Source organism: Perna viridis, chromosome 8 (assembly GCF_037379345.1).
Source record: "Perna viridis isolate PV_CMFRI_1.1 ecotype Kerala chromosome 8, ASM3737934v1, whole genome shotgun sequence".
NCBI classification, from domain to species: domain Eukaryota; kingdom Metazoa; phylum Mollusca; class Bivalvia; order Mytilida; family Mytilidae; genus Perna; species Perna viridis.
In genome coordinates, this window is record NC_142452.1 from 36,845,818 (window position 1) to 36,871,881 (window position 26,064).

The window sequence follows — 26,064 nt, forward strand, 5'->3', positions numbered from 1 at the left end:
TAATACATTGTAGCATAATCGTTTTTTATTTTGACAACAGATGATTTTTTATTGACAACTTATCGTTTTAACATTGTTCACACTGCTTATTTTTTTCTCATACTATTACCGTGATACTACTAATATCTGGAATTTCAAATGACAACTTTACGTCAAATTGACTGTGACATTGCCAACAAAACACATAACGTCTGACTTAGTTATGAACAGTTGAATTGGAATAACGTCAGTGGAGATCAAGAGGGAGCTGATAATATCTTGAAAGAGTACTCAAGGGAATCAAGGTTATAGCGGTAATCAAAAGAAAGTAACCCAGGGACAAAGACCAGAGATGGACAACAGATATACACAACAAATAACATAAAGCAACTAAAATCATACATAAAAAGTAACAAAAGCAAACGAGCAACTCGACCTCCACTAAAAACAGAGAGTATGGACCAGGTGCACCGGTAGGGTAAGCGTCCTTTGCTTTTCTAGAAACACCCACCGAGTTGCTTATAAAAAGTCAAGTCCAGGGTAGACGAGAGAGGAAATGAAAACTACGACACGTTTTACAAATCAGTTTTCATGGCGCAGATGGATACACTGTAACGATCCACGAGTTTATGATGACGACCAGAAAACTTCTGTTGTGATGTTTTCAATCTTGTAGCAACATAACGCTGTTCCAGAAGCTCATTTATTAGAATTCTAGCGCGATACAAAAAGTCTGCGGAGTTTCGGCAAGCTCTGGCATAACGTATGAGCTGTGATATGAACACTCCATAAGCAGGTGCTGAAGGGATGTTACCACATATGAAAGGAGTAATATCTTGAATTCATCATGTTTATAAGAAATAAAAGGTTTATCATTAACAGGTATATCGTGGAAGAATATTTTTTTTGTACTAGCTATGAATAATAATACAATCAGACTTCTGCTTATTTGTTTGTTGTTGACTAGTGTAAATGGGCATTTGATCGTCTTTGACTTTCATCAACTTGCATTAGTACTCTGCCTACGTGTTTATGAAATATATGGAGAAATAATTGACATTAGGTACAAAAACACACTCTTGTGGAACTCACTTGGACAACCTTTTTCAGAACACGACGACACGTCAGTCCTTTCACCAGAACACGGAGCACCACCATTCAGTGGATCGATACATCGTCTTGTTCTGGTCCTATTGCCAATTCCACACGTCACTGAACATGTTCCCCATTCGACCCATTGTGCCCAGTAGCCATCAACTTCAACAAGCAAGAAAACAGTTAACACATCGCTTCCCGAGAAGAAGAAGATTTTGTAGAAAAAAGATATCATTGATGATATCAAAGTAATTCTCTAAAGATATTTAGGGATGTATACATGGCCTTTTAAGATGCCCTTGTTCTCAGCACAAGGGCGCTAGCCCGAGGAACGATATCAATCAAGGGCTGATAACAAGCAAGGATAATATTTAAAAAGCCAAATATTAATCTATTCTTATGGATATGGTGATTATGTCAAAGAGAAAACAACCCCACCAGGATGAAAAATGTCAGATCAAGGCCATCTATTGGTCTTCAGTGAACAACGAGGAAACCCTTACACCACTGGACAGGAGTAAGCTTTCACCAAAACAACATTATACACATATGTAGTGAAATAGTTACCCCTTCATACTCCTGCAACATAAAGTAAACTGAAATTGAAAACGCTACAAGACACACTGAGACCATAAATTCCTGATTTGGGACAGGCACACAAATGCGGCGGAGTTGAAGTATTTTTGGCGTGATTACTACCCTTCCTTGTCAAAACTGGCCACTTTGAAAAAATATAACACAATTAAACACATCTAAAAATCAGTTAAAAGGTCTGGGTCTCTTTTTAAAAAATAAATAAAGAAACTGATAATTCGGTACACATATGCAGAGACAAAGGGCTACTAAGAGTTAACTGACATGCCAGCTTCAGACCAGTTTAAACCAACAAAACGTTATGTCCTCATCGTATGTAATACCAATTCCAATTCTTCCCAAACGGAAAATGCTTTTAAATATGTAGGACTCGGATTCATGTTTGGTTACACATCAGGTCCAATCATATTGTGACGTTCATTTCTGGGAAATTACAAAACTCAGTAGTGCCCATTGTGCCCAGTAGCCATCAACTATAACAAGCCAGAAAATAGTTTATACATTGATTTCCGAGAATAGGATGTTGTCAAAAAAAAATATGCTTACAATATAAAAATATTTCTTTCATACGGCGTTTTGAAATTACCCTTGTTATCCTAAGGCTTCAGCCCAGGGGACGATATCAATCGAGGGCTGATAATTGAATTAATCTTTTATTACATATTTGAACATCAGTACTGAAGTATATTTTTATTGGAAATTAATCGTTTTTATACTCTTCGTACTGCCTATTTTTCTAACTCTTGTTATTGTTGTGATACGTTAAAATATTTGGAATTTCAAATGACAATGTTAGTCAAATTAACTGTGACGTGGCCAATAAAAGAATAACGTTCTGACTTCGTTTAGAAGAGTTATCTGCCCTCTTAAAATAATTTGTCTTGTTGTTGAGTAGTGTAAGTTAACAATATTATCGTATACGACTTTACTTAATTTTAATTGGTACTTAACCTGGGCATTTATACAATATAAGGAATCATTCATAATTCTCAGTTGGGGTAACTTTGTTTCAACTCCAAAAGGATATACTTATGTGAAACTTACCTGGACATCCGTTCTCAAAACATGATGACACATTGATCCTTTCACCAAAACACGGAGCACCACCATTCAGTGGTTCGATACAACTTCTTGTTCTGGTCCTATTGCCAGTTCCACATGTCACTGAACATGTTCCCCATTCTGCCCATTGTTCCCAGTAGCCATCAACTTTAACAAGGAAGTCAATGATTTATACATAGCTGTCCGTGAGTAATATATTGTAAAAAGATATCATTGACAATATCAAAAAAAATCCCGGGTGATAGTTATATATTAGCCTTTTAATATGCTCTTGTTATCAGCACAAGGGCTTTAGCCCGAGGGACTATATCAATCGAGGGCTGATAACAAACAAGGACAATATTTGAAAAGCCAAGTATTAACATATTTATCACATAATTGTTCATCACTAATGAAGTATCCACCAAGGGTTTTTTTATACAAAGAGTATGAAAGGTTTGTGGATAAAGTGTGCGGTCTATTCTGTTGATTCATCATGTTTCTGTCTCATTATACCTTTCTCAATGTTAATACATTTTAGCATAATCGTTTTTTATTTTGACAACAGATGATTTTTTATTGATAACTGATCATTTTAACATTGTTCACACTGCTTATTTTTTTTCTCATACTATTGCCGTGATACTACTAATATCTGGAATTTCTAATGACAACGTTACGTCAAATTGACTATGACATTGCCAATAAAAGACATAACGTCTGACTTAGTTATGAACAGTTGAATTGGAATAACGTCAGTGGAGATCAAGAGGGAGCTGATAATATCTTGAAAGAGTACTCAAGGGAATCAAGGTTATAGCGGTAATCAAAAGAAAGTAACCCAGGGACAAAGACCAGAGATGGACAACAGACATACACAACAAATAACATAAAGTAACTTAAATCATACATAAAAAGTAACAAAAGCAAACGAGCAACTCGAACTCCACTAAAAACAGAGAGTATGGACCAGGTGCACCGGTAGGGTAAGCGTCCTCTGCTTTTCTAGAAACACTCACCGAGTTGCTCATAAAAAGTCAAGTCCAGGGTAGACGAGAGAGGAAATGAAAACTACGACACGTTTTACAAATCAGTTTTCATGGCGCAGATGGATACACTGTAACGATCCACGAGTTTATGATGACGACCAGAAAACTTCTGTTGTGATGTTTTCAATCTTGTAGCAACATAACGCTGTTCCAGAAGCTCATTTATTAGAATTCTAGCGCGATACAAAAAGTCTGCGGAGTTTCGGCAAGCTCTGGCATAACGTATGAGCTGTGATATGAACACTCCATAAGCAGGTGCTGAAGGGATGTTACCACATATGAAAGGAGTAATATCTTGAATTCATCATGTTTATAAGAAATAAAAGGTTTATCATTAACAGGTATATCGTGGAAGAATATTTTTTTTGTACTAGCTATGAATAATAATACAATCAGACTTCTGCTTATTTGTTTGTTGTTGACTAGTGTAAATGGGCATTTGATCGTCTTTGACTTTCATCAACTTGCATTAGTACTCTGCCTACGTGTTTATGAAATATATGGAGAAATAATTGACATTAGGTACAAAAACACACTCTTGTGGAACTCACTTGGACAACCTTTTTCAGAACACGACGACACGTCAGTCCTTTCACCAGAACACGGAGCACCACCATTCAGTGGATCGATACATCGTCTTGTTCTGGTCCTATTGCCAATTCCACACGTCACTGAACATGTTCCCCATTCGACCCATTGTGCCCAGTAGCCATCAACTTCAACAAGCAAGAAAACAGTTAACACATCGCTTCCCGAGAAGAAGAAGATTTTGTAGAAAAAAGATATCATTGATGATATCAAAGTAATTCTCTAAAGATATTTAGGGATGTATACATGGCCTTTTAAGATGCCCTTGTTCTCAGCACAAGGGCGCTAGCCCGAGGAACGATATCAATCAAGGGCTGATAACAAGCAAGGATAATATTTAAAAAGCCAAATATTAATCTATTCTTATGGATATGGTGATTATGTCAAAGAGAAAACAACCCCACCAGGATGAAAAATGTCAGATCAAGGCCATCTATTGGTCTTCAGTGAACAACGAGGAAACCCTTACACCACTGGACAGGAGTAAGCTTTCACCAAAACAACATTATACACATATGTAGTGAAATAGTTATCCCTTCATACTCCTGCAACATAAAGTAAACTGAAATTGAAAACGCTACAAGACACACTGAGACCATAAATTCCTGATTTGGGACAGGCACACAAATGCGGCGGAGTTGAAGTATTTTTGGCGTGATTACTACCCTTCCTTGTCAAAACTGGCCACTTTGAAAAAATATAACACAATTAAACACATCTAAAAATCAGTTAAAAGGTCTGGGTCTCTTTTTAAAAAATAAATAAAGAAACTGATAATTCGGTACACATATGCAGAGACAAAGGGCTACTAAGAGTTAACTGACATGCCAGCTTCAGACCAGTTTAAACCAACAAAACGTTATGTCCTCATCGTATGTAATACCAATTCCAATTCTTCCCAAACGGAAAATGCTTTTAAATATGTAGGACTCGGATTCATGTTTGGTTACACATCAGGTCCAATCATATTGTGACGTTCATTTCTGGGAAATTACAAAACTCAGTAGTGCCCATTGTGCCCAGTAGCCATCAACTATAACAAGCCAGAAAATAGTTTATACATTGATTTCCGAGAATAGGATGTTGTCAAAAAAAAATATGCTTACAATATAAAAATATTTCTTTCATACGGCGTTTTGAAATTACCCTTGTTATCCTAAGGCTTCAGCCCAGGGGACGATATCAATCGAGGGCTGATAATTGAATTAATCTTTTATTACATATTTGAACATCAGTACTGAAGTATATTTTTATTGGAAATTAATCGTTTTTATACTCTTCGTACTGCCTATTTTTCTAACTCTTGTTATTGTTGTGATACGTTAAAATATTTGGAATTTCAAATGACAATGTTAGTCAAATTAACTGTGACGTGGCCAATAAAAGAATAACGTTCTGACTTCGTTTAGAAGAGTTATCTGCCCTCTTAAAATAATTTGTCTTGTTGTTGAGTAGTGTAAGTTAACAATATTATCGTATACGACTTTACTTAATTTTAATTGGTACTTAACCTGGGCATTTATACAATATAAGGAATCATTCATAATTCTCAGTTGGGGTAACTTTGTTTCAACTCCAAAAGGATATACTTATGTGAAACTTACCTGGACATCCGTTCTCAAAACATGATGACACATTGATCCTTTCACCAAAACACGGAGCACCACCATTCAGTGGTTCGATACAACTTCTTGTTCTGGTCCTATTGCCAGTTCCACATGTCACTGAACATGTTCCCCATTCTGCCCATTGTTCCCAGTAGCCATCAACTTTAACAAGGAAGTCAATGATTTATACATAGCTGTCCGTGAGTAATATATTGTAAAAAGATATCATTGACAATATCAAAAAAAATCCCGGGTGATAGTTATATATTAGCCTTTTAATATGCTCTTGTTATCAGCACAAGGGCTTTAGCCCGAGGGACTATATCAATCGAGGGCTGATAACAAACAAGGACAATATTTGAAAAGCCAAGTATTAACATATTTATCACATAATTGTTCATCACTAATGAAGTATCCACCAAGGGTTTTTTTATACAAAGAGTATGAAAGGTTTGTGGATAAAGTGTGCGGTCTATTCTGTTGATTCATCATGTTTCTGTCTCATTATACCTTTCTCAATGTTAATACATTTTAGCATAATCGTTTTTTATTTTGACAACAGATGATTTTTTATTGATAACTGATCATTTTAACATTGTTCACACTGCTTATTTTTTTTCTCATACTATTGCCGTGATACTACTAATATCTGGAATTTCTAATGACAACGTTACGTCAAATTGACTATGACATTGCCAATAAAAGACATAACGTCTGACTTAGTTATGAACAGTTGAATTGGAATAACGTCAGTGGAGATCAAGAGGGAGCTGATAATATCTTGAAAGAGTACTCAAGGGAATCAAGGTTATAGCGGTAATCAAAAGAAAGTAACCCAGGGACAAAGACCAGACATGGACAACAGACATACACAACAAATAACATAAAGTAACTTAAATCATACATAAAAAGTAACAAAAGCAAACGAGCAACTCGAACTCCACTAAAAACAGAGAGTATGGACCAGGTGCACCGGTAGGGTAAGCGTCCTCTGCTTTTCTAGAAACACTCACCGAGTTGCTCATAAAAAGTCAAGTCCAGGGTAGACGAGAGAGGAAATGAAAACTACGACACGTTTTACAAATCAGTTTTCATGGCGCAGATGGATACACCGTAACGATCCACGAGTTTATGATGACGACCAGAAAACTTTTGTTGTGACGACTTCAATCTTGCAGCAACATAACCCTGTTCCAGAAGCTCATTTATTAGAATTCTAGCGCGATACAAAAAGTCTGCGGAGTTTCGACAAGCTCTGGCATAACGTATGAGCTGTGATATGAACATTCAATACGCAGGTGCTGAAGGGATGTTACCACAGATGAAAGGAATAATATCTTGAATTCATCATGTTTATAAGAAATAAAAGGTTTATCATTAACAGGTATATCGTGGAAGAATATTTTTTTGTACTAGCTATGAACAATAATACAATCAGACATCTGTTTATTTGTTTGTTGTTGACTAGTGTAAATTGGCATTTGATCGTCTTTGACTTTCATCAACTTGCATTAGTACTCTGCCTACTTGTTTATGAAATATATGAAGAAATAATTGACATTAGGTACAAAAACACACTCTGGTGGAACTCACTTGGACAACCTTTTTCAGAACACGACGACACGTCAGTCCTTTCACCAGAACACGGAGCACCACCATTCAGTGGATCGATACATCGTCTTGTTCTGGTCCTATCGCCAGTTCCACACGTCACTGAACATGTTCCCCATTCGACCCATTGTGCCCAGTAGCCATCAACTTCAACAAGGAAGAAAACAGTTAACACATCGCTTCCCAAGAAGAAGAAGATTTTGTAGAAAAAAGATATCATTGACGATATCCAAGTAATTGTCTAAAGATATTTATTGATCTATACATGGCCTTTTAAGATGCCCTTGTTCTCAGCACAAGGGCGCTAGTCCGAGGGACGATATCAATCAAGGGCTGATAACAAGCAAGGATAATATTTAAAAAGCCAAATATTAATCTATTCTTATGGATATGGTGATTATGTCAAAGGGAAAACAACCCTACCGGGATGAAAAATGTCAGGTCAAGGCCATCTATTGGTCTTCAGTGAAGAACGAGGAAACCCTTACACCACTGGGCAGGAGTAAGCTTACACCAAAACAACATTATACACATATGTAGTGAAAAAGTTACCCCTTAATACTCCAGCAACATAAAGTAAACTAAAATTGAAAACGCTACAAGACACACTGAGACCATAAATTCCTGATTTGGGACAGGCACACAAATGAGGCGGAGTTGAAGTATTTTTGGCGTGATTACTACCCTTCCTTGTCAAAATGGTCACTTTGGAAAAAATATAACACAATTAAACACACCTAAAAATCAGTTAAAAAGGTCTGGGTCTCTTTTTAAAACATAAATAAAGAAACTGATAATTCGGTACACATATGCACAGACAAAAAGCTACTAAGTGTTAACTGACATGCCAGCTTCAGACCAGTTTAAACCAACAAAACGTTATGTCCTCATCGTATGTAACACCAATCCCAATTCTTCCCAAGCTGGACCGAGAACCGCAGTAAATGATAAGTCATACAATAAGAACACACCCATGTCATTCCGAAAATGCTTTTAAATATGTAGGACTCGGGTTCATGTTTGGTTACACATCAAGTCCAATCATATTGTGACGTTCATTTCTGGGAAATTACAAAACTCAGTAGTGCCCATTGTGCCCAGTAGCCATCAACTATAACAAGCCAGAAAATAGTTTATACATTGATTTCCGAGAATAGGATGTTGTCAAAAAAAATATAAAAATATTTCTTTAATACGGCTTTTTGAAATTACCCTTGTTATCCTAAGGCTTCAGCCCAGGGGACGATATCAATCGAGGGCTGATAATTGAATTAATCTTTTATTACATATTTGAACATCAGTAATGAAGTATATTGTTATTGGAAATTAATCGTTTTTATACTCTTCGTACTGCATATTTTCTAACTCTTGTTATTGTTGTGATACTTAAAAATATTTGGAATTTCAAATGACAATGTTAGTCAAATTAACTGTGAAGTGGCCAATGAATGAATAACGTCTGACTTCGTTTAGAAGAGTTATCTGCCCTCTTAAAATAATTTGTCTTGTTGTTGAGTAGTGTAAGTTAACAATATTATCGTATACGACTTTACTTAATTTTAATTGGTACTTAACCTGTGCATGTATAAAATATAAGGAATCATTTATAATTCTCAGTTGGGGTAACTTTGTTTCAACTCCAAAAGGATATACTTATGTGAAACTTACCTGGACATCCGTTCTCAGAACATGATGACACGTTGATCCCTTCACCAAAACACGGAGCACCACCATTTAGTGGCTCGATACAACTTCTTGTTCTGGTCTTTTTGCCAGTTCCACATGTCACTGAACATGTTCCCCATTCTGCCCATTGTTCCCAGTAGCCATCAACTTTAACAAGGAAGTCAATGATTTATACATAGCTGTCCGTGAATAATATATTGTAAAAAGATATCATTGACAATATCAAGAAAATTCCCGGGTGATAGTTATATATTAGCCTTTTAATATGCTCCTGTTATCAGCACAAGGGGAAGTATTAACATATTTATCACATAATTGTTCATCACTAATGAAGTATCCACCAAGTGTTTTTTAATACAAAGAGTATGAAAGGCTTGTGGATAAAGTGTGCGGTCTATTCTGTTGATTCATCATGTTTCTGTCTCATTATACCTTTCTCAATGTTAATACATTGTAGCATAATCGTTTTTTATTTTGACAACAGATGATTTTTTATTGACAACTTATCGTTTTAACATTGTTCACACTGCTTATTTTTTTTCTCATACTATTGCCGTGATACTACCAATTTCTGGAATTTCAAATGACAACTTTACGTCAAATTGACTGTAACATTGCCAATAAAAAACATAACGTCTGACTTAGTTATGAACAGCTGAATTGGAATAACGTCAGTGGAGATCAAGAGGGAGCTGATAATATGTTATCCTGAAAGTGTACTCAAGGGAATCAAGGTTATAGCGGTAATCAGAAGAAAGTAACCCAGGGACAAAGACCAGACATAGACAACAGACACACACAACAAATAACATAAAGTAACTAAAATCATATATAAAAAGTAACAAAAGCAAACGAGCAACTCGGACTCCACTAAGAACTGAGAGTATGGACCAAGTGCACCGGTAGGGTAAGCGTCCCCTGCTTTTCTAGAAACACCCACCGAGTTGCTCATAAAAAGTCAAATCCAGGGTAGACGAGAGAGGAAATGAAAACTACGACACGTTTTACAAATCAGTTTTCATGGCGCAGATGGATACACCGTAACAATCCACGAGTTTATGATGACGACCATAAAACTTTTGTTGTGATGACTTCAATCTTGCAGCAACATAACCCTGTTCCAGAAGCTCATTCATTAGAATTCTAGAGCGATACAAAAAGTCTGCGGAGTTTCGGCAAGCTCTGGCATAACGTATGAGCTGTGATATGAACATTCAATACGCAGGTGCTGAAGGGATGTTACCACAGATGAAAGGAATAATATCTTGAATTCATCATGTTTATAAGAAATAAAAGGTTTATCATTATCAGGTATATCGTGGAAGAATATTTTTTTTGTACTAGCTATGAACAGTAATACAATCAGACTTCTGTTTATTTGTTTGTTGTTGACTAGTGTAAAATTGGCATTAGTACTCTGCCTACGTGTTTATGAAATATATGGAGAAATAATTGACATTAGGTACAAAAACACACTCTGGTGGAACTCACTTGGACAACCTTTTTCAGAACACGACGACACGTCAGTCCATTCACCAGAACACGAAGCACCACCATTCAGTGGACCGATACATCGTCTTGTTCTGGTCCTATCGCCAATTCCACACGTCACTGAACATGTTCCCCATTCGACCCATTGTGCCCAGTAGCCATCAACTTCAACAAGGAAGAAAACAGTTAACACATCGCTTCCCGAGAAGAAGAAGAAGATTTTATAGAAAAAAGATATCATTGATGATATCAAAGTAATTCTCTAAAGATATTTAGGGATGTATACATGGCCTTTTAAGATGCCCTTGTTCTCAGCACAAGGCCGCTAGCCCGAGGAACGATATCAATCAAGGGCTGATAACAAGCAAGGATAATATTTAAAAAGCCAAATATTAATCTATTCTTATGGATATGGTGATTATGTCAAAGGGAAAACAACCCCACCGGGATGAAAAATGTCAGGTCAAGGCCATCTATTGGTCTTCAGTGAACGAGGAAACCCTTACACCACTGGGCAGGAGTAAGCTTACACCAAAACAACATTATACACATATGGAGTGAAAGAGTTACCTCTTTATACTCCAGCAACATAAAGTAAACTGAAATTGAAAACGCTACAAGACACACTGAGACCATAAATTCCTGATTTGGGACAGGCACACAAATGAGGCGGAGTATTTTTTGGCGTGATTACTACCCTTCCTTGTCAAAACGGGCCACTTTGGAAAAAAATATAACACAATTAAACACACCTAAAAATCAGTTAAAAAGGTCTGGGTCTCTTTTTAAAACATAAATAAAGAAACTGATAATTCGGTACACATATGCACAGACAAAGGGCTACTAAGTGTTAACTGACATGCCAGCTTCAGACCAGTTTAAACCAACAAAACGTTATGTCCTCATCGTATGTAATACCAATCCCAATTCTTCCCATGCGGGACCGAGAACCGCAGTAAATGATAAGTCATACAATAAGAACACAACCCATGTCATTCCGAAAAATGCTTTTAAATATATAAGACTCGGGTTCATGTCTGGTTACACATGAGGTCCAATCATATTGTGACGTTCATTTCTGGGAAATTACAAAATCCAGTAGTACCCATTGTGCCCAGTAGCCATCAACTATAACATAAGCTACTTTGCTGTAAATCAAACCTGGACAATCTGTCTCAACACAAAATTTGACGTCTGTCTCTATCTTAGTCGCACAGATCACTGAACAATCTTCATCTTTGATCAATTCATCAGCTAAAAAATGATATTTAACTTATATAAACTTCATTTAAGTAAATAGAAACAAATATTCGTCTATTGGCTTCGTTTTCCTTTTCTCGACGTCAGATAGTACGTCACATAAAGCCCGGACCATGTATATTTAAAATGAAAAACAAAAACCTTATCAACTGCCATCTATACCAATTTTTAAATCATGTAGAACGACTGGCTCAATCGTATCATAAAACAACATCTCTTCACAATTTTAATGTGTTTACATCCGTGTGTTTAGAAGAACGACAACTCAAAAAAGATTGATTGAAATAAATTACGGCTAAATCAATTGCGGGCTTAATCCAACGTCGCGTATAGTATACCTAGATATACATCATTATACAGCAAACTAGACACTTACAAACTTAAGGAAAAAAACGAACAAACAATTGCAGTTGAAGTTTTTTTTAACTAAAGCTAAACTTGAAGTTATTTATTTGTTTCATGGCGGCATAGTGTTTTAAATACCATTTTATGTCAGAATCGGGAAATGGGTGGCACATCGTTTTTCCCCCTTACCTCTGTTTTGTATTTTTTTTATTTTTTGAAATATATGGTAGGAACAGGTACATAATGCACACAACATTAAAAAAGACCTCCTATACATATATTCATACATGCAGTATATAAAATGTATACAATATTTTAATGATACTAATTGATAACGGTATTTTTACTGATAAATGTATTAAGTATCTACACCCAGGACATACTCACTTTGTTGCCTTTTGTTTTGTAAAAATTTTTTTTGTTTAGGGGAAACATATATTAAAGACATTTTCTCAAGTTTAATGTGATATTTTTTTATAATTAAAAAAATACCGAAATAAGGGTCTTGTTTCAGTACATATACATTTATAAACAAAATATTTAGCTGTCATCGAAATATGTCTCACTTCTTTATTAATGTCTTTGCCTATAAAATTCATAAACACATCTCTTGACGATATTTGAGATGACTAAAATATACTAATGCAATCCAGATATTCCTATGGTACATACATATTCATAAAAATATGAATAAAACTTTCTTTTGTTTCATTACAAAAATTAAACGGTTCGGTTTCCATTAGACCACATTTAAAAGGGAAAGCATTAATTCTCAGTTTTGATGGATTCTCAATCTACATTGAAAATTTAGAAATCCAGAGTTCTTGGCAAAACTAAAAATGCTCCTGTGTATTAAGTTCAAATAAACATCATCTGAGTCTAAAACTTCCTTCCATTTTTCTTGAATTCTTAGAGGACTTTGCTTTTCTATGTACAATTGGTAAATGTATTTGCATGGCTTGTGCTGGCTTTTCAATTTATCAACATATTTATTTTCAATTATATTTAACCTACATTTATTTTCTAAAATATTTTTTTTCCATTCCACTTGTATGGCATGTATGTTATTGTAGTATTTTAAGTAATTTGTTCTTGAGTTCATCAAACAATAGGAATACAAGTTCCGAGATGAAATCATTTAAATAAAATATGTTGTTTTCGAAATAGCTTTCTTTATATATTTCTTTATTGACTTCAATAGACGAGTTCAACCATATGGGTTGGCGCAAGATTGATTTCAAGCAAGACATCTCGCCAAAATGAGTTGATCCTTGCAGGAACGTACTCTGAACCCTCTCTATTAAGGTATGATATTTTGTGTCCGCCGTATATCTCAATAGAGCTCAGAAGAAATACTTTTCATAAAGTAACATGCAGAAGGTATATCACTTTTTTTTTTGGGGGGGGGGGGGGCACGACATCTGGAAAGATTTGCAAAATGAGGAAATATGCAGAAATTTTAATCCACCCTAGTGATACCCCCAGGAGCTCTAACTCAAGAATGAATACGGAGGATGATAAAGGATCTCCCTGCTCGACACCTCTGTCTAAATAAAAAAATCAGACAAATAGCCATTGTTTGTTACAGCGTTTGTAACTTCAGTACAAAAGGTTTTGATCCAATTACATAATAACTGGTCAAAACCATATAACATGGGAGTACTTGTTATGAAAGACCATTCAACCATAACAAAAGCTCTCTCAAAATCAATTAGCATAACAAACTTGGTTTATCATCTTCCTCTAGCTTCTCAATAAGATCAGAAACTAGTCGGACACATTCACCAGTATACCTACCTTTTAAAAATCCTTTTTGTGTTTGACGAATTATATTTTGTAATACTGTATTCATTCTATTTGCTGTACACGTGGAAGCTATTCTGTAGTCAACACATAACAATGTTATAGGTCGCCGGTTCAATTTTTATGAGATGTTTTCCTTTTCCTTCATTTCGTAGGTAGGTAATAATACCTTGTCTTTGACTAATTAAAAACTTACCTGTTACTACACCTGTAGTCAGGCTCGTTAGGAATAAATACTTAATATCCATCCAGAAAAACTGATAGAATTCTTCTGTAAAGAAATCGGGTGACTTGAACTTTTCTTGCAGAGAAAGCTCTCCTGCACAAAATTCAATTTCTTCAGGGGTTGGTTTTGTGACATAGGGGTTGTCGTCATTAAAAAATTACTTGTGTGTATCGTTCAATTAAATATTAATACTTTTGTATAATTGTTTACAGAAATGTTTTTGTTGATCCAAAATTTGTCCAGGGTCTTGAATAACGTGATTGCTGTCAGTGACCAGTTAAGAGATAATCTTTCTGGTGATTTTTTTCTTTTCAAAGTTACAACATTATCTACTATTTTTGTTTTCACCGTTTACCTGCCATTTGGCTTTAGCTCTAGTAATAATTCCATATTTTTTTCTCACTAAGAGCCAGACGTTTTATCTGCAGCTTTTCTTTTTCTAACCTGACACTGGCTGACTCCTTATACTCTAGAGATTCATATATATTTATTAACTAAGATTGTAAAGCATTTTCTATTTTATCAGTTTCTCAATTAAAATAAGATTAGAAGCAAATGGTTGTACCACTAATTTTCATTTTGTATTATGGTTTTCAACCTTCTCATCTGAGTCACACTCATACTCAATTATAACATCTTTTATACCTTGTTTCTCTTTCTCAATGAAAACAGCACCTTTTAACAAACTGTTATTAAATTTCCATGTCCATCGCCCACGAGTTTGATTTATAAATTTAAGTTCAATCAAGACAGGGGCACGATCAAAACGATAAGCGATCCAATGTTTGATGTCAAAACAAATGGTCCAGGTCTGACAAATCATTGAAATAGTCAAGACGACACTTTAGTGAAAAGGCCTCTCCAGGATTACCTCCTAACGTTTGGGTGTTGCAATCTTCAGATGTCTCACAAATCTAACTCATTCATCATCGGATGAAAAGATGAGTTTTGGTTATTTACAATGTGGTAGTTTAAAGTATAAATCTAATAATTTTGGACCACATTCTAGTACCCCTACCATTATAATAGATGTGTTATAATAAAACTGAACCTTGTTATATATTTTCTTTAAATAATCAGGGTCATCGTCATTTGATCCATGAAGTGCGATTAATTCTAAAATCGTGAATAGAAACATCTAAAATAATAAATTTACCATTACAGTCAATGGCCTCCCCATAAATTTCAAACTCAAAATTATTTCTGAAAAAAGTTGCAACTCCCCTTCTCCTGTTTGACTGGTTTCTAAATTGAGTCTTTTTGCATCGGATATTGTCAATACATCTAGAAAACAACCGAAAGCTATTTAAATTTATCTTGAAGCATCTGTGACGTAGGTAATTTTTTACTAAGAATAAAGGGAAAAACGTACATAAATCTATTCCTGCCATTTTTCCATAGTGCATTTCTACTAAATTTGACCGGTCAATATCTGAAAAAGGCAATCTTTACTATCACTTTAATGGTTATTTCATGAGGTTATAAGGAATAAATACTTGGATAATGCAATAAAATCTCTGCGTATTTTGAAGATAAGCCTTGCTTAAATTTTATAATTGTAAAAGTTTGATGTTGATGAAATTGTTATGATTGCAACAATAATTTTGTCAAGCAGCCACCAGAAACTTTAAGTAAACATCTATTACAACGAACAAATGTTGATAATGCCTGAATAAAGAAGAGGGTACTCCGAATTCAAGAATATTTTAGTAATCAATATTTGTTAGAAATTGAGCAACTTTAATAGAAAAAATGGGATTAAGTAAACATAACTTGAATATACAATACTACCAAATCACTGTTCGTATTAATATTGATAAACAGTCCTTTTACTTTACAGACTAAAACATATCAGGTGTTATGTACTTACGAATTCTCCCTACTGACAACTGAATGAGGGTTAGGAAAAATACCCCTTTATGAAAAAATTCCCGCATGTTGTAGATTTTGTCCAAACTAGGAAGTCCTTTTATCAAACGAAAAATCTAAATCATTGATTCATTTCAGTTAACATTACAAAGTAAGCATCCTTTCATAAAGTAATTACCTTGTTATGTCAGAGGGTTTTTACTTATTACGAATGCCAGGTACGATATAAAATGAATTGACTGTCAAATGTATCACTTGTCATCTTTATTCAGGTATGTCGGAGAAACAGTCCCCGAACCGATCCGCGCAACTATTTGACAATCGAAAGAAAATGGAATCCGTAAAGTATATCAAACGATATGCGGTCACGTGATGGAAGTTTGAAGCGATCACCGGTTCAATGAATCAGTTTGACAATTCAATGACCGATGATGGGTCCCAATTATAGTTGCATGGATCGGTTCAGCACATATATTTAAGGGTGAAACAACGATGAAATATATAAAATTGACAATTATCATAATTGTCCAAGATTATTATTAACATGTTTACACAATGTATGCTTTATTAAAATATAAATCTTATAATGTCCTTTTCCAGGTTTTCTCATCAAACTACTACCTGATTTGAAATATATATAAATTTTATACTTCATTCATTCGTACTTTTACAGGAAGTGTGCTTGTCGGATTAATGCCTAGCTACCTACCTATCATATTCGCTCCCTATGGGGCGTTAAGTCAACACAAGGTCTCTCAACTCAGCATGTTTCTTTGCCAGAAATTCCGTTTAACCCCGTGTCATTTTTAACTCCTGCCACTCATTTTCAATTGTTGTATTCGGCCGACAGCTTAGTCTTTTATGTTTTATAATATATCGGAATAATATAATGAAGGTTAGTTTGAAATATTGAATTTGTTTTTAAGTTTTCCTGGGACAAACTTCCTAGTTTTGATAAGGATTTTAAGACTCACGCACAGACAACATAAATAAGAAGTGCTATTCTTAGATTTTTGATAAACGCATAGTAACAGCGGCCATGTTTTTCGAAGGTTAAAAAAAGGAACAAAAAAACATCACATCTACGCAAAACATCCTAAGGGAGATTCACACCAAGTTTTGTTCAAATTGGCACAGTTGTTGCAGAAGAAAAGAGATCAGAAAAACGACGTCCAAGACGATGGACGCAGAGGGATGGAAATAGCCTACATGGCCTTTTAGGCAAGGTGAGATAATAAGGATAGTTCGGTCTATGTTATGTTTTAGGCCTTATGTGACTTGTAACAACAAATGATCCACTAGCCTAATGATAAAGATGCGTCAGGATTGTTATACAATTTCATTTAATTCATATTCAGGTTCGGAGGTATATTTTCTGATATCGTATTGTAAATGAAAAGTGAATAAAAGAAAAGAAAAAAATATCTTTGCCATAATGTACCGCTAAATATCATTTCTAAGTGATCATCATTAATAGAAGGACCAAATTTAAGCATATTTCCAACCTTTTATAAAAAACAATTATGTTTCAAGAAAACCGTTTTTAGCAAGATAAACTGAGAATGAAAATGAAAACCACCTCAATGAAAAATTGGGTATCTGATATGACATTAAATCATATCCCGCAACGTTGTGTTGTATTTAATATCCATAGACACACACTTGATCACAAAACATCACATAAGAACAATAAATTAAACTCAAATATAAAAAGATTACCTCAAGTCACCATAACAGTTTTAGGGAATTGTTTATTCTAATATCCCTGCAAGCTTTGATATTGAAAATATGAAAATTGATATTTTTTGATGTGCGAAATTTCATAATTCTATAACGAAAAAATGTGTTGTGTATAATGATGTGTCCATTACCAACTCCACGATTATGATCTCCCTCAAGTGATCCACACCACGTAAATATAATGTACAAAAAATGTGTATATAAAGATATGCATATGATTATTCATTTCACTAATCAATATTGAACCGTACATTTTCTAAATATAAATCAGTCACTCATAACAAAAAAAAAAAAAAAATAAAAAAATAAAAAAAAAAAAATAAAAATAAAATAAAAATTGTTCCTGCTTTTTAGTATCTACTGAACATGATCAAATCAAAATCTTATGATGTTCCATAAAAAAATCATATCTAACCTCTGCAACATTCCCAGCTACATAATCTGTAACATTTTACGTCATTATTAGTGTAATAATACAGTGAAATATGTTAAACTGAAACATTTTGGACCTTAAAATTGGTTCAGTTTATACAGATGTTCAAAATAGTTTAAGTGGATGTGAAAGAACTTTAAAAATGTCTGGTTTAGACAGAATTTCGGATTATTCATGATTTGGTTTATACAGGTTTGTACACCATACACGAATTATAGACGTTCTAATTTATAATCTAATGAATTTTAGAAATCATTTTGTATACGTTTTACATACTGCTGAAAAGCGATGATGCTAAATCTGCTAAATTCTATAAGTTGTTAACTATTTAAAAAAAGTAAATGTAGGTCTAATCAATTTCCTGAAATAAAGTGCATCCCCAGCTTTATTCTCTATGCACATTTTATGGAAGTGATATCCATCTATATATTTCGAATTTGGAGCATCCGTTAATCACCGCCTAACTCGACCTTAACAAGTAGAAGTTCCACCAGAATACGTACATATCTGCAAAATTGTATCTTCTTCAAACAACAACTCATTATTTATAGAGGATGTAAAGAATGTTAGAACGAAACTTTCTTTGAAGTTTGGTCCCGTTGTTTAAATGCGGCCACATTACAAAAAAAAATAATAATAAAATCAAACTTGTTTGATGTAGGAGAAATTCGAGCACGATTTTGTATTATTCACCGGAAGTAAATAAAATATTTATAAGACTGCAAACAAGTACTGTTGTGTCCAAAGTTTAGTAAAATAGACGAGATTGCCATGCTAAAAAAACCTTATGAAGAATAAATATGGTATTTTCAGTGCTTTCAGTTTAATGCTATGATCAATATGTATACATTGTATTTATTGAGCACATCTTAAACACTGATATTCTTCAAGTAAGGCTGTTTTCGAAATCTTAGGAAATTGTCATTTAAACTTTTTAAGAATCAATATGACGATGATGATAATTAGACAAACGATAACTCCTGTTCCAATAACAACTCCAGCTATCAATGCAACCGGCGTTTCTATGGAATCTGAAATATTGACGATAACATCAAAGGTACAGTTTATTCACACATCTATTTCCATTTCTTGATTTGACAAGAAATCCTCGTAAAACAATTATTTGAAGAGTAATCAAGGCAATCAAGATTATAGCGTTAATCAAAAGAATGTAATCTAGGGACAAAGACCAGACATGGAAAACAAACATACACGACAAACAATATAAAGTAACTGAAATCATACATACAAAGTAACAAAGTAAATGAGCAACTCGGACTCCATTGAAAGCTGAGAGCGTCCTCTACTTTTCTAGAAACACCCGCCTGAAATTAGGATTGTTTAAAGATAATACGTCATCTATATAGCGGAAACTGAGATTGAAGGATCTAGCCAAACGATATTCTTTCTTTCTGATCAGATCAGCTATAAAGTCAGCCTCATAAGAGTGAAGGAATAGGTCAGCAAGTAAAGGAGCACAATTTGTTCCCATGGGAATGTAGACCGTTTGTTGAAAAACACGTCCACCACACTGGACAAATATGTTGTTGATTAAAAATTCCAACATTTTGTAAACATCTTCCTCTGTGTATTTGGAAGATGATTTTGAATTATTTCTTACAAAGTACGAGGAATCTCTACCAAGAACTATATATTTGTATCTAGATGTACCATATTTTTTGGAAAAACAACGATGTATAATGTTTTTAAGTCGGGATTTTAACTGAGTATGGGAAATAGAAGTATACAGTGTTGAAAAATCATAATTTTTAATGATATTAAGAAGGTAGTTCGGAAAGACACTTTGGTAACAAACTGAAAATAAATTCGAATCAGTTTTGCTTACATATGCACAATACTAACATTATATAATTTATATTGAACGATTGTAAACACATTTCCATATGAAATATATAGTGTGATAAATGTTGAATTTTGAATGTCACCACTGGTAAAAAAATAATATTAGGTAACGAAAAGATGCTTTATATGTATTTTAAAACTAACAAGGAAGTTGTACTACCAATTTAACGATCAATGAATTGGTACGAATTTTTGCATAGATGAACAAGTATAGATATATACAATACTGTTTTAAAGTTCAGCCTGATATATGTATAGTATACATGACATAGCATTGATCATATAATCTTTCCTTATATTCTATAAATTTTATGCGCACAACAACCAGACATTAGAGGGTAATGAAACACTATCAATTATAAATTATCAAACATGACATTAAAATAAATAGATAATATTACGTAAATATGAAGTTTTAAAAGGTGATAGTTGCATTAAGCTTGATTTAAGTTTCAAATTAATACTGAAATGAAATTATAAAATTTTGTTCAAAATAGAAAAAAAATATTCTGATATAATTAATCTAAGGTGTTGTGGGAGCTTACGGAAGGTACCAGTATCGTATTGCATATCCCTGAGCAGGTGTACGTCAAAACATGGATGCTATAAAAATATAGTGCATTTTCTTTCTGCCTCTCTACAAACTAATATTTTGTCAAAAGATATGAACAATGACTTATAAAATAGAGCAAACATCACACTGTAAGATGAAGAACTTTTTTAAAAGAAAATCTAACATAATATCATAAAAATGTTCCACTGAAAAGGTTGGTTTGGTGAGTGCAAAACGAAAGTGAAAGTAGGGAAAATGGCTATTTATAGTTCGAGACTACTTTTCTGTCCGATCTTCGTGGACTCACCCTATTTTCTTTGCGGGAAATTATTTTTTCACATGTCCTTAGAAATACTACATAAGTGAAAGTTTTATTGAATCAATTTACATATTTTTTAAAAAATCCTAAAAATATGCACTTCACTATAGAAGTCTATGGGAAAATTAATACGATACTGAGACCTAGTAAGCCAGTTTTTCAAGTAAAGTTGGATATTCAGCAAGTGGTCTTTACCAGCTGAAAAAGTAGTACCCCAATGCAGGTAACACTTTTAAGATGAATTAGCCAACTTTTGAACCTGATTTTTTATGGTAGCTCTGGTTTTTTGCATTTATGGTTAATCTTTACCAAATTTGGAAATGCATTTTGTTTTCATGAATTTGTATAATATCAGTTCAATAAAATTATTATCTTGACTGTTTATGATGAGCATATCTATATTCATGTAACCTAAAGCAAGTAATACTCCTGCATAAAGGATAGTTTTCAAGTTACAACACATTTTAAGTATGTGGTTAGGACTTGAAAATAGTCATTTTCCATACATTGCCTCTTATATATGAAAAAATGAATATTTTTTTTATTTTTTGTTTTTCTTTCAAATAAATAGCTAAAATGAGTTGCCATATAACTGTGTGGTTGATTTAAACACAGAAATGTCACAAAAGTCAACAGCCAGTTTTTTAGTGGGCTTTTTTTAGTGGTTCAAATGGACAGATTCTAATGCGGCAAGAAAAATAAAGGTGTTTTTTCATATAAAAACTGAATTTTTTCAAAAAGTATCTAAAGCAGACAGTTGTTATTATTATATTTATATCAATAAACTATTTTTCTTGCATCATAGCTATCTGTTTTAAAGAAAAAGTCCTTTTCCTGTCATATTGAGGTCCTTTTGTATCTGCCTGGGGTACCAAAATGGCTTAAAATCTGTATTTTCTGCATATGAAAAGCTATATTTTTTTAAAACTATGATATTGGTATAATTTTTTTTGGATTTATTATAATTGAAATGACCATATCTATAGTTTAAAACAGTTGGTTGTACCAGTCATTATACTTTACTTGAAACAAGAGGCTCCCTTGAGTTAAAGACAAAAACGGAGGTTCGAATATTAATATTTCCATATATGGAAGTCACAAGTGGGGATTAAATAATGATTTGGAACTCATAGTACAGCTCATGTATCTACCATGTCAGAATAAACCACAAATTTGCTTAGTTTGACTAATGAAGCAGCTTTTTATCAAAAGTAATATTTTCTGGCTAACACTGAGATATTAGTCTCATGCCTGGAATAGGGTACCTATATAAAAATTTTAATAGAAAACTCATGTTTATAGCAGGGCAATGATGTTCTGAATTTTCAGTATGAAAATGAATACTCTAGCAGAAAAACAACAACTTTTAGGATTATATTGAAATGTTTATTAGTAATAGGTACCAGTATCGTATTGCATATCCCTGAGCAGGTGTACGTCAAAACATGGATGCTATAAAAATATAGTGCATTTTCTTTCTGCCTCTCTACAAACTAATATTTTGTCAAAAGATATGAACAATGACTTATAAAATAGAGCAAACATCACACTGTAAGATGAAGAACTTTTTTAAAAGAAAATCTAACATAATATCATAAAAATGTTCCACTGAAAAGGTTGGTTTGGTGAGTGCAAAACGAAAGTGAAAGTAGGGAAAATGGCTATTTATAGTTCGAGACTACTTTTCTGTCCGATCTTCGTGGACTCACCCTATTTTCTTTGCGGGAAATTATTTCTTCACATGTCCTTAGAAATGCTACATAAGTGAAAGTTTTATTGAATCAATTTACATATTTTTTAAAAAATCCTAAAAATATGCACTTCACTATAGAAGTCTATGGGAAAATTAATACGATACTGAGACCGGAAGATAACTAATAGTTGAAGACATTTATTACATATTTACTTTATCTTAATTGTAAAGAGAAGGGACAGGAAAGGGTGCTTGTGTTTGATGTTTGCATACCTATTCCCCATGGCATCGTAAAAGTACTTTTGAAGTAGTACTCCATCTAAGAATCATGTAAAACTAAAACTCATGCAAAAATGTGATTCACGGTTGGAAGATCTACATATTTTTTATTGATGAAATTTTGTTTAAAATTTTATTATAAACAGAAATTAACATGCGACTTTTCATATAACCCTTGTTCTTAGGAAATAAAAAAATATGTAAAATGTACGATTAAATACAAAATTAAAGGAGATAACTATGGACCTATTAAGAAACTTGATAACAAGGATAAAAAATGTGTAGCATTTTTCTTAGTGTGTACCACGCATTACCGAATCTGCATGATTCGTACAAAGACTGTTACTTTAATTTCAAATACGGGATATGAAAAAAACGTAACAAGTTTGTACGTTCTACTGGTATAATACCACTATGAAGGGGAACCCGTCGCCTGCACATACCAGAAAGTAGTCCGTAAAAAACAAAGTAATTCCTAGGATGCATTGTGTATTTTTTTGTGATTTAGCCAGTATATGCAAACTGGGTATCATCTGAAAGCTTATCATGTCAGGTACACATTGAATACAACAGTTTTGAACTCTGATGTAGCGAATATTTTGTTAGAGTCCAGATCATAAGCCCATTTATTTGTCAAATTTCCAAAAGTAAAGTAGTATTTTTAGTACCTGTCTATTTTCACCTCACCGTTCTTTCTTAGAAGCCATTAAAGGTATGCTGCAAATTTTATGAGAGAGTCTTTAAAGAGTCCCCTCTGATAAAACCCTTTAAAGTTCATTTTAACAAACTTTAGAAAAGCAGAGGACGCTTACCTACTGGTGCACCTTGTCCATGCTCCCGATTTATACTTGTAAATGTCCCATCCTTAATGTCAGTTTACTAACATATTCAGCATATTTGGCATACATTACATAATTGCGTAATTTGTTGTAAACCGATTATTTCTTCATTCCAATGTCCGAGAACATTTGTGTTTTGCTTTAATCATCCTTAAGATATTGCTCCAAAATTTGTCTCTACTGCTTTGTCTGTTTCTCGTCTTGTAATAAATATGACTAAAATATTGCAGGTTTTATTAGTTGGTATAAAATGTGGTGATTTCGAGGAAAACACAACAACAAAAATAAACACAAACAAAAATTGCGGTTCTAATTTATTTGATGCAAAGTGATGCACTTAGGACTTTAGGTACGAGTAACTTTTTACGGAAATTATTTTGGCGTTTACAGACAGACCGTTAAAATACACCAAAACCACCCGTATTTGCATGCTGTACAGTATAAATTAATTTCTTGAGAAACCTCTTTTTGGTTGAAATTGTGCTTGCTTTTTTAAAGCATATATATTTGTACACATGCACAATTATGTTGGATTCATCCATTGGTAACTTTTGTAGAAATATATGTCGTTTAGTTTAAGAACAACGATTTTGTAAAAAAAAAAATAAGAAGACTTACTAGTTGCTTCAGCTAAATCGTTGAATATTGCCAGGAGTAAAACTATTTTTATAGTTAAATTCGGCATCATTATATTCAGTCCAATGCGAAGTAGGAAGTCGTTTAATACCCGTGTTAGTAAATCAATCACATGTTGTCGAATTTCTCTTTCAAAATACCATTAAATGATTGACATACCTACTTATGCATGCATTTTTCTATATTTAAACGAAGGTATTTTGTTTTAAATTAAATTATGACGTTTTAGCTATAACCTCTTATTCAAAATCAATTTTTTATTGAGTTAATGAATTAAAGAAGGAAATTCAAAACGATATAGCATTGAATTAAAGAAAGGCGCTTACGTAGAATATTATTACATATATTACAGCAATAAAATGAACGAGAGGGGAATAAGAAAAAATGGGAAGAAACAGTAAATGGGTGCAGCGTCAAAGAATCAACAATCCTATCTGATGGTGCAAGAATAAACCAAAGAAATACAATTTGTCGACATTTAAGTGTCCACAGCCGGAGGTTATTATACGCTCAACATAAAAAGGTCCAAAACTCAGAATCATATAAAGTATAAACGTCAGTGGTTCCTACATTTGATTGATAAAAAAGATGCAATGGGGTTGAACACGTTTTTTTTAAGCTCAGCCTATCCCATATTTCCAGAAAATGCAAATGAATAAATAATCAAATAACGCTCAAATTAAAAACAATGCAAACAAAAATTCTCAGTCTATTTTTAAAACTGAAAAAAAATATGATATGCACCCGAAGGGACCGTGCATGTTTGTATTATCAATTGGGTGCTGTATACTTAAGTCCAAAAAAGCGTCAAAATCCAGCTTGTACTTCAAATTTCAGGAGCTTAAAATAGCATCATGGCAGCTTCATTTGCTTGTACTTTATGAATGCGATTAAGAACCAAACCTGTCTATGAAACTATTCGCTAGCTTCGATGATTAAATACAAATCGAATTAGATAAGCATACCCGTGCCAAGCCAATGATAATGTTTCAAAAATTGGAAACCATTTTAAGGGATTGAATGTTCAACCCGAAATGTTTGTAAAACATAATGCGCCCAATATCACAGGACGATATATATTGTAAAATTATATTCGACGGTAGGTATTTCTACCATTTAAGACGTGAAGTATAGGAAAATGAAGATGAAGTTCGTTTACAATTGATATTGACAAATGCTTGAGAAACGCGTGATGCAAATTGTTAAGACTTGAATTATTTCATTTTTATTCTTTTCACGAAACAAGTCACTTATATACAATGATCAAGAACAGGCCATAATACGTCTTGTTCGTAATTTTTATTTCTGGTTAAAATAATTGAAAAGACTTTACAATGACAGGCATTGACTTCATGTTTGTTTCTTCAATTTGATCATTTATTTACTTCGTTGACGGCTAGATATATGCAGTGTCACAGCATGGACAGTGTGATATGAACTAGGTATGCTGTATGAAGGTTTGCAT

General features: G+C 33.6%; 1 protein-coding gene across 7 annotated transcripts in view; it reads right to left on the minus strand.

The window, feature by feature from the left end:
• Window positions 1-24,682, minus strand: part of LOC148610373 (coadhesin-like) — a 37,790-nt gene extending 13,108 nt beyond the window's left edge. Inside the window, exons 1-9 of one of the 7 annotated variants that reach the window (XM_088542902.1) lie at window positions 24,582-24,681; window positions 11,903-11,995; window positions 10,742-10,906; window positions 9,233-9,397; window positions 7,547-7,711; window positions 5,951-6,115; window positions 4,310-4,474; window positions 2,713-2,877; window positions 1,072-1,236 (exon numbers count right to left, since the gene is read on the minus strand). In XM_088542902.1, the coding sequence (XP_088399028.1) occupies window positions 1,072-1,236; window positions 2,713-2,877; window positions 4,310-4,474; window positions 5,951-6,115; window positions 7,547-7,711; window positions 9,233-9,397; window positions 10,742-10,906; window positions 11,903-11,995; window positions 24,582-24,651 (1,318 nt within the window). In that variant the 5' untranslated portion in view covers window positions 24,652-24,681. Of the gene's footprint in view, window positions 1-1,071; window positions 1,237-2,712; window positions 2,878-4,309; window positions 4,475-5,950; window positions 6,116-7,546; window positions 7,712-9,232; window positions 9,398-10,741; window positions 10,907-11,902; window positions 11,996-15,747; window positions 15,802-16,245; window positions 16,424-24,581 lie in introns of those variants that run through there. The other 6 variants (XM_088542903.1, XM_088542904.1, XM_088542905.1 and 3 more) reach the window with 6 other exon arrangements.
• Between the last annotated feature and the right edge of the window lie 1,382 nt (window positions 24,683-26,064).